This window comes from Etheostoma spectabile, chromosome 14, assembly GCF_008692095.1.
Source record: "Etheostoma spectabile isolate EspeVRDwgs_2016 chromosome 14, UIUC_Espe_1.0, whole genome shotgun sequence".
NCBI lineage: Eukaryota > Metazoa > Chordata > Actinopteri > Perciformes > Percidae > Etheostoma > Etheostoma spectabile.
In genome coordinates, this window is record NC_045746.1 from 3,980,578 (window position 1) to 3,991,175 (window position 10,598).

The window sequence follows — 10,598 nt, forward strand, 5'->3', positions numbered from 1 at the left end:
CACACACACACACACACACACACACACACACACACACAGGTGATGATGTCATTGCCTTTAGTTTTAGCAAAAATGGGTTTGTTTAGCCGCAATACAGGGGACATCTGTGGTGATATTACCTAACTTTTCCAAGCTAGTTTCACCAACTCTCTCTCTCTCTCTCTCTCTGTCTCTCTCTCTCTAACTCTCTCAGGTTACTTTAATTTGATTTAGCAAATAGTTCAGCACTGCACTCTGTAAAGGCCTTAGGCCTTAAATATTACACTTGAGTATTTTCTTCTTTGACAATTTAAACCATTAGCTAAAGAAATAAAAAGTTTTTCTTTTTTTTAAATTAGAAATCAACATCTGAAGCTTTGATGCTGCTTATTTATGTGTTCTGCTGTTACCCCTTTGCTTAGTAGTTTGTCATTCAGTACTGTTGTATTTTTTTATTGGTTGTATTTCAGTAGATTCTCTTTTATATCTTGCCTTAATGGAAATGGCTATATCCAAACATTGATTTAGTACCTACAGCAGTATGACGCTGGTAAATCCTCCTTACCCATGAGCACCTAAACAGCATTATGCTTGTCAAAAAGTTTAAATTTGATCTTTGCTAAACCAGTTTGAATCTCAAGCCCTCTATTTGTTACAGGATATTAGTCTGGAAAATATTAACTAAGAATTGATTCAACCTGGTCACTGAAAAATGGAGTAATTAATAAACTATGGATGTTAGTTTGGATGATGGTGACAATGGGTGGTGCTTTATTTCCACCTCTTGGCTCTCAAACTTTGTGATCATCTGCTTCAAAATCAAACATGATGATGCAACTGCGTGGTCTATTTGTCACCTCAGATTGTCACATTTGACAAAGTTTGTAGAACAGCTTGGAAATTTAAGACAAAACAGGTTTAAGCAAAGGTAGTGTTGATTTGTCATTGTTTACCCAAACTTGATCCAATTGGCTGCCAAGCAATTTTGTTGTATTGGCCACACCCATAACTGAAGAGAAGGCTGATCAAGGCTCTGCAGACCACAGTGTGTGAAGGGAAATTTGAGCCACGATTATCAGTAATTCTGCTTTGAGTTCAAAATCCTCTTTTGAGCCCAAGACACACAGGTGAAATTTAATACTGCACTTGGAACATTATGTTACAAACTGTAGATCAGGAAAAATGCAAAACCATCTGCAAAAATGTGTATGGTGTCAGCCTTGTCTCCTTTTGCATGTGCACGACATGTAACTACATGGGGACCTTCTCTTAAGCCCCTTTCACACAACCTGTCAAGGTGGGCCTGATGCGCCCTAAACCGTCTTGCTGTCTTTGTGAAAGTTACGACAGAATGGGGGGACAGAGTTGTTGCTCCCTTAAGCCTGCGTGTTATGGGTAATCATACACTGGGGTGGCATGATGCCACCTTTGCTTAATTCTGTGTGAAAAAAAAAAATTTGTCCCTTTTTTATTACATTTCCAAGGTTTTTTTTAACCAGTTTTGTTAATTAGGGTTTCATTTACTCAAGCAAAATAGACACTTTGTTTATGGTTAGAAATAAAAGGAAAATCAATAGATTTCTATCATTGCTTTACTGTACGTGAACCAATCATGCTTACTTGCGTAGTCACCCCCCCAAAGGCCCATTCTGAGCCAGGAAAAACCCACAGGGTACCCTTAATGTTGCAATACATGGGACCGTTTATCTAACTCTTGCTCTACAACCATCCTACTATAAAAGTCATGAGGGAGTCTCTCATGTTGTGACATAATGTGAATGAAGCCCCTATTAAGCAGGCTCTGCTGTCTCACGTCTAAACGTGAATTTGAATGAAACAGAACAAGCAGCCCTTGGAAATTGCTTAATTGAAATATGGTCTTATTTACCATAGCGTCAATAGCCAGATTATTACAGAGCGTGTAGACACAGTCAATGTGTCATTCCTCAGGGGGAAAGAAATCGAGCTGTCCTTGTGAGCACTTCAATGACAGCCTGCTGCCACATTACATGTAGCTCTCTGCAGTCTACTGTCTGTTTCCAAAGCAATGTTGGGATGTGATTTTTGTCATCAAAATCACATTTATTAGTTTTGAGTATTTGGATTTTAAAATGACAGTTTAAAAATACATTTTGTTGTGGTTCTCTGTGCTGTGTGTCAGTCTTGTTCCCAGAGTTTTCCATGTGCTGGTCGGGCTGTGAGGAATGCCTTCCTCTCTCATGGACCATACCCAGCTAAAGACAAGATACACCTGGCCAGAATCATACGGTACACTTGTCTTTGTTCGTGTGTCCGTCTGTGTGCAGTAATGAATTGATGTGTCTGGTGAAGCATGTACACTGACTCACCATTCACTGTTGAGGCCTGTCCTTATTGGCCAGTTAAGTTGTTTATGCATAAAGACGTGCAAAGCGCGACATAGACATTATATAGCAGAGCACAAGATGGTCTGGGATACATGCACTCTCATACAATGTACTGCACATACAGTACAAACAGATGCATTCATGTTAACATCTGGACAATAATAAAAACAATAGGTAATTTTAACTGTCATCACCTATACACACATACACAAGGAGTTTATCCAGGGGGATAGCAGACGGAGTATTTTGTGTATTCAGAGTTAAAAGGCTTACGGAGAACTAATCAATGGATATTGATTAAATAAAAAAGACAAGCTTTGTGTCAAGGGAAGAAGTGTGTGCATGCGTATCATGACACTGTGTGGCTGTACTAAAAAAAATGTGTATTTTAACAGACGTAGCTACGTGGGCGTGGAGCTGGTGCAGTGGCTGTGTGAGCAGTGTGTGTACGTGCGTTGTCGGACTACTGCTGTGCGTGTCTGGCAGGTGCTGCTGGAGCTGGGAGTCTTGCTGTCTGGTAAAAACCCAACCACACACACATTTACACACACACACACACACACACACACTTAGAATGCCTGGAGGTTTGTGTGTGCTGTAAAGTTTATAGTTAACTTCCAGTGACTTCAGCAACAACCAGTTCACCAGGTAATTTCCAACAGAATAGAGAAGTGAATTCACTGCTTCATTCACCTGCTTAACTTTCCACAAGGTAGAATGACACTATAACTTTGTTAACCCAAGCCCCCCGCTCCCATAAATAATCCCAAACATCGTATTTCATTATTTACCAAAGACCATGTTAACAACTAACATTTTACCACCAACATTTTAAGAAAAAGTGAATCTATCACCATGCATGTGATTGCTGTATTCAATAGAGCTGATGAAGAAGAAAATAATTGGTGTTATTTATATCACTTTTACTCAATGATGTGTTACACTCAGTATGCTATGGATGACACATTGTAAAGAGTGTAAAATATTCAAAGGCAATTCATGTTTCTTTAAAGAATGGGGAAACTTGATCCTCTTGAGACTGCCTGCAGTTCAACGTTTTAGCTAACCCACCATAACTGATAAAGAGTTTATCCAGGTTTTTACTGTTGTCACCATGTCTTTACGCCTTCTCTAGAACTAAAAACTGTGTGCTATAAATGAACCAATGGACGTATTACATCATTTGTTTTATCAGAACAACTTGAAGACCTGTATGTTGCTAACCTCACAAGTTAAATAGCTTGTGTGATTTGAGTGTGAATGATGAATACTCAATTCTTGATTATGTAAATCTGTGTATAGCATACATTATTCTATAGCATAGACCAACACTTATTGATAATAATGCAGGTTCAGTGAGCTAACATGAATGCTTGGGTGCCAAAACTTGGTGCTAATATGGCACCGGTGTCTAAACGACCGGTATTTACCAGACCAAATAGCAACGCGGATTTTGCTGCCTCACTTCTGTGCCACTTAAATGCCTGCGATTCTGTCTGATGCTCGGAAACATACATTAGATGCAACGAAAGCATCACCAAATGTGACGCTAGTTAACATTACACATGGCAGCAGGTAACGTTAACCTACCGTTAGCTAGTAGCTAAATAACAAAGTTAAAATGCTGACAGCTAAACGGTGTAAAGCAGGGGTGTCAAACTCTTTTTCAGTAAGGGGCCACACTGAAAAATGAGAATCATATCAGGGGCCAAACATGGTTATATTTATTTATCAAAAAAGTCAAATATCTTTGACTGTATTATTGCATGTCTCACATATTCTTCTCACTTACAATTTGGTCCACATAAAGTCCCAAAAAAGTTCCTTACCCATCATAGAAAAAAGTGCCCAAAATGTCGGAAAAAGTGACTAAAACTTGGTGGGCCAAAATGTGTTGTGAACCTTAGTTGACATGCGGGCCGGATCAAAATCTTCGAGGGGTCGGATTTGGCCCGCGGGCCTTGAGTTTGACACGTGTTGTAAAGTGTGAATGTTTTTCACTGTAGACATTGAGACAAAGGCCTACAACAGTCTGCAGCTGCCATTGTCTAAAAATCAACACTGCGTTTACTTGAAACTGGTGAGCCTTCAAAGTTATTGTAAAATACTCTTTTTGCATCTCGTGGTTGTTTTTGTTATTTAACAGCAATTTACCGGTGAAATAATTTATTGTTATTACATATTTAATAAATTAATTTTGACCATGTGGACTTAGCAATAAACAAGCCATTTTTTAATGTCACCGGCTGTCATTTTGTGCTCTTCTTCATTCCTTGATTTATTTTTAAAGTATTGGTTCAGGCTCCGTTTAGACACAGCACCATTTTGAAAGTATTCTTTTAGCACCGGTATTGGAGAAAACCCAAACAATACCCAATCTTACTTACATGGTGGCCCCTGAAAAGTAGGGTGTCCAACTCTTTGATAACACTATAATGACGTCTTATAAACATTGTACCTTCATCAGGTATTATTGTTTTATAATTGGTAGTGTCCACACACCTGATGAGGAGCAAGTTTGTTTAAGCAGTCACAGACTGTGAAAATGATAAAGGGAAAATAGGCAAATCTGTGAATGGCTGTTTTGCAAGTCAAATGAGGTGTGATGGAATTTCAGACACACAACAGGAGAGGAAGCTGCTACTAATTAAATTTACTTTTGGTGTTTGTGTGGCTATTCTCTCCTCAGTGGACCAGCGGGTGATGTTTTCAGATTCAAACTCTTACTACCAGTTCAGCTTCGAGGAATGTGACTCCGCCTCTTGTGACTTTCGCTCCAATGAGGGGGAATGGCCAGAGGCAGTTAGGCTCCTCCTACAACTCGCCCCGTACATCCAGTTTCGCTCTGGAGGCGGGGCCAACAGCCCGTAAGTGTCAATTAAAGTCTTATTAGAAGTTACGCTGCAATGAATAGATGGTAGGGTGTTCACTTAACAAATGAAAATGAACACTTATTTAGTGTATGTTAGGGCTGTTGATTGTCCATAGTTTACTTGCGATGAATTTCAAATTAATTGCACATTTTCTATCTGTTCTACATGTATTTTAAAGAGACATTTCAAGATTTTAATGCTCTTATCAACATGGGTGCAAGCAAATTATGCAGATGTTTATTAATATTGAACGTTCCAAAACAATGACAAATACTGTCTAGAACATTCTCCAGAATGACCTCAAAGGTACTTTATGCTAAAAAATATTACCTATTTAACTTAACATGATATGGCAAACTCAAGCCCATAAAGCAATAACAGATGGGCATATTGACCTGAATGTAACATTACTTGCTAATACTAACATAATGTTGTGTCCTAATTTATATTTGTGAAATAAGAGGGGGAGGGGGGATTTATACGCTTGGCCAGCAAGTGGTATTTGAGACTCAACGTACTCCGGGGGTAACTCAATTCAAATCGACAGGACATGCAAATAACTTGAGTCTTGTTGAGAGAATCATCTGGAAGGGCTTTGAAACTGATCTTGCCATTCAAAAGACCCTTTTCTTTTTCCATTTCTGCTCAAGAGGGTTTGTTTCTCTTCTACAATGTTACTGCTGCATCGCTTCCTGATTTCCCAAAGTACGGAGTGGCCCGAGGCCCAAATCCCTGAACGTGCGTTAATCGTGCAGCAAAAAAAGTGTTGTTAAAAGGAATTTGTGTTAATTCGTAATTATCTCATTAATTGTGACAACCCTAGTTTAAATAAAAGCCGCCTCTCCTTGATGTTGATTCCAAAATGGCTCACACATAACATCCCATACGATTTGGTTTCATGATTAGGGCTAAAATATAAATTACGCTACAGTCAGCCAAACATGCAGGTGGAGTGGATTGATTGGAGATGTTTGTGTGGCTGGTTTTTATAAGACCTGCAAGGACAGCTTGTTTAACATATTATATTAGTATACTATTATTTACTCAATTTTGTGTTAACAAAGAGAAAAGTGCAGTTTATGAATGCCCCCCTGCTGCAGAATAGCCTGTTGCGCTTATACTGTACAATGCATTTGGAGTTCAGTGTATTATTTCTGGAGCAGACATATAACTAGAAATCATTTTCATAAAGTGAGCGCAAACAAATTAATAGAAAATGTCAACCAACTCTGGGGTTGTGCACCCGTGCAAAGCAAATCAGTATAAAATGAGCATTGAGGTTATCCTCCATGCAGCTAACCCCAGAGTGAAGGAAGGTGTCTTCGCTGTATCCGCACTATTTTGATGCATTATTATAATTAATATATAAATTGGTGATATATAAGTTTGAATGGTTGTTAGAATTTTAAATAAAACGTTACAGGTCTAATGGATAAACATATAAATGGATTGTATTGGTCATTTTTATCTGTTGTATTAACAAGTTAGGGGTTTCCACTGTGACTGGGTCACGATCATTAGAGCCCCCATGTTAAACAATTTTCCGATTGTTGAGCATAGTTGGTGAACGTGACTCAGGGGTAATGTATTGGATAGGGTTGTGACGAGACGTTACTCCACGAGACGAGACACATCACGAGATTGGGTCACGAGAACGAGACGAGACGAGATTTTTTAACAAAAATTAAGAAATCCTCGATGAATTATGAATGGAAATAGTTTTTTATTCAACTGAAAAATCACAAAATGCAAAACAATTTAGGTGCATTTTGAAATCAACTATTAATGATGAATGTGTGATGATTAATGTTTTTTTTTTTACTATTTTATGAATTATATGCAGTAAAGGAGTGCAAAACACTGCAAAATGTTTTGTATAAACTCTACCAACTGGCTTCTGCCCTGTACAATTCACACGAGAAATCTAACTCCTTTCCACATCATCATTTCTCTCCGTGCCAGGAGGCACACAAGGCTTGGACATCACTTCCACTGGGTGGTTTGCAGCTGCACGCGTGCTGTATTCCCGTGTTCAGCCTGCACCGTTACGTTCTAGTTCACCATTCGCCGCCAAGTTGTTTTTGGGCGGCTTTTCCTTCTTCCTTCAGGTATCCACCCGAGGGACAAGCACAGTCGTCCGTTCTGTCCTTCCTCAGCACATGGCCGATCCAGTTCCATCTCCGTCTCTTACCTCCTCACTGATTTTCTGTTTTCTGCCATCTCAAGAACTGACTTGTTGGAGAGTGTTGTTGCCATGAATTTGAAAATCTTCCTTAAGCATTTGGTCTGGAAGATGTCTATCTTCTTCTCTCTACCTGGTAGTTTCCAGGTCCGCATCATAAAGCAGAACCGAAAGGACCAAGCTCTTGAAAAGGGAGGTTTTGGTCTTCCTGCTGATATCGCTGGCTGCCATATGTTTGATAGCCTTTTGAACTGTGCACTTGCCAGTGCCACTCTTTTCTTGACATCCGCTGTGCCTCCACCATCCTTAGTGACGTTTGCACAAACCGAACATAAAAAATGAACAGTATAAAATAAAATAAATAAAATAAATGTGTAAATAACAGAAATAACACTTTAAATGCAAACAGTAAGTGTATCAATAACCAAAGTACTGCTCTCTTAAAACTACAAGTGCAAACAGAAACAATTTTTTTTTTTTTTTTTTATGTGTTCGTCGCGGGTGCAGGAGTTAGTGGAGAGCTGTGGTGGTGCTGGAAGGGTTTTTGCATAGTGCTCGTGTTAGCCGCGGTTACGGCATTTTTTTTCTTCCAATGTTTACATATTGTGTTCGTCTTGTCTGTCACTCTTTCGCCGTTTATCATTTCCGCAGGAAAACCAAAATGTTGCCACACAAACGATTTAAAGGGGCAGGGGGATCTTCAATAGTAATTTCACGCTCCATCACGCTGACATCACATCGCCTCCCGAGCAATTTCACCTCGACGAGAAATCTCGTAACGTTTTAATCTCGCGAGATCTCGTAAAACGAGATCTGTCAACACCTTAGTATTTGATGATCTCCATTGATCTGAAGTTGAAGCCGTAGCACTGGTAAAATATCAAAGTCAAAGTGACAGTGATCTGTTAGATATAGGTTAGGGTCATTGTGCTTTCTGATGTTTTACATAAAAAGTCACTGTGTTTTGATTCGGTGGAAATGTGGATGAGCACGCTTGGAGTACATTACTGTTTTGCAACATAATATACACTCACACATACAATTCTATCTTCCTCAAATCCCAGCTAGAAACCTAATGTCTATTAGTGTTTTAAATAAATCCTCAATGTGCTTACGTGGAGAGATACATAATGTACATGCACACACACCTTCACATCCTCAAACACTCATTCATAGATGGGCTTGACACACCACACACACAACACACACACAACACCACACACAACACACACACCCACACCACCACAAACACACAACACACAACAACACCACACACACCAACACCACCACAGCAGCAGTGGTTTCAGCTAGAGTTGCCTACTTTGCTGCTCCTGTGTGTGGGATTCCTGCTGAGCCTGCTACTGAACTCAATCTGTCACTCAGAGAAAGAGAGAGAGTGAGACGGGTAACGAGGAAAAAGAGTATATATGGAGAGCAAGGGAACAAGAGCACACATCAACACATTCATCTGTGTCAACTTTCAAAGTGTGTTTTTTGCAGACACCGGGGAGCGAGCTTGACAGTGAGGGAAATTGAATGTCGTCCTTACTAATAAAAATCTCATGTAACATAGTGCACGTATGATACTTTCTGTAAATTATAGTGGGTGACGTACATACTGTACTAACACCCCCACAGTGCTTCTACAGGTTGGCAGGGTGCAAAGGAATGGGGCTAAGAGATGGTGGTTATTGACATTTTAGATTGCTTTTTTGCACATTTCTAAACGAATCTGCAGACATCCCCCACCATTTCTTTCTCTCGCTCTCTTTCTCTCTTTCTCTCTCTCTTTCTCTTCTTTCTCTCCATCTCACATCCTCTTCCACTCCCTCCCTCTTTGTCCCTTGCTCTCTACTTGATGTAAAGGAGAATAGTTGTAGCTGTGAGGGGAAAACACCTGATGTAACAACACTGGCTGCTTCCAAGAGAGTTGACAATGCATTGGTTAATGCTGATTCTCGTAAAAAGGAGATAGAATTACCAAAGGGCTAATAAAATGCAATAGTTCAAATAAAATCCCGTCGATGTGCACTGTCTGAACCTGAACACATACAAACATGTTACACCACCTGTTAAAGCCCTGTTCAGCAATGCTTATGGCTTGAGGATTTCCTTGGGTCACCGAGCCCCTTGATAAGGCAACATTAGCTGACTGATAGTCGTCCTGCTAGTGACTTTAACACTTTAGTGAAGCCCAAGAACCACATGCTACTAATTGAATGGGCTATCTCCTCTGCATCATGTGCAGAATAATTCGACATTCAGTGTGAACAATAGTATTTGCCACCACGCACAATGTGGTCATTAAAGTTGATTAGTTTATTGTTCATTGTACACTGCACTGCTTGCTAGAAATAAATGTTCTTTTGTGGAAAAAAACCACAAGAATCTCATGGTCTTCTGAATCTTAAAAGATCTATTTTTAATATGTACAGTATATTAAAAATAGACTCTATATCTCAATTCTGTCGTAACTGAATAATCTTTATTGGCATGAAAAGTCTCTGTCTCATTTTCTCTCTTCCTATGTGGCTCACATTACAGTATTGGCAAAACCTGCATAGATGTAGTGCTCTTTTTGAAGCACTGTCTATGGAGGCAGTATTAAAGTTAAAGTTGCAGCACTATATTTGTTCATTTAAAATTTAGTCCTTGTCAAGTTTAGAATGTCAGAGAGGGGACTAATCATGGAGTTAATGTTTAGATCTGAACACCACCCTATCTAACATAATAAACAACACAGCATGCAACTTCCATATCTTACACAGTAATGTGAACACCTGGACAGTATAATGTAATCCAATACAATAGCCCTGCAACCAATACATTTTAAAGCTTTGTATAGATTATGTTGGGACTGTGTAATGTGTATATACAAACAATGCCTAAATATTAAATATTACTTGAACTAAAGCATCAGCTTCACAAATGCACATTTTCTGGCAGGGCAATTACTGACTATTTAATGCACAAATCTTTGTACTCTTTATTCCCACATTATACTGTATATAATATACAGTACATTATCTATATGCATACTTAATTGTTTGATGTAGTAAGAGGTGGTGTTTCCTGTCTTTGTGTTCTCTGCATATCATTGTGCATGAGGTGCAGAACTGCCAGAAGCTAAAATACGACACCTTAGCTTGGGAGGAGAAAACACACTTGCTTGCTTTGCATGGTGCTCTAGTTCAAAAA

General features: G+C 39.2%; 1 protein-coding gene and 1 long non-coding RNA gene across 2 annotated transcripts in view; one reads left to right on the forward strand and one right to left on the reverse strand.

The window, feature by feature from the left end:
* LOC116701272 (uncharacterized) overlaps positions 1-4,329 on the reverse strand; it is a 7,022-nt gene extending 2,693 nt beyond the window's left edge. Inside the window, exon 1 of the long non-coding RNA XR_004334877.1 lies at positions 4,060-4,329. This is a non-coding gene — a long non-coding RNA (uncharacterized LOC116701272). The remainder of the gene's footprint in view (positions 1-4,059) is intronic.
* The window catches only part of rapgef5a (Rap guanine nucleotide exchange factor (GEF) 5a), a 44,251-nt gene that overhangs the window by 7,052 nt on the left and 26,601 nt on the right, over positions 1-10,598 (forward strand). The window contains 3 exon segments of the mRNA XM_032534879.1: positions 2,141-2,247; positions 2,741-2,862; positions 5,035-5,212. Coding sequence (XP_032390770.1) covers positions 2,141-2,247; positions 2,741-2,862; positions 5,035-5,212 — 407 coding nt within the window.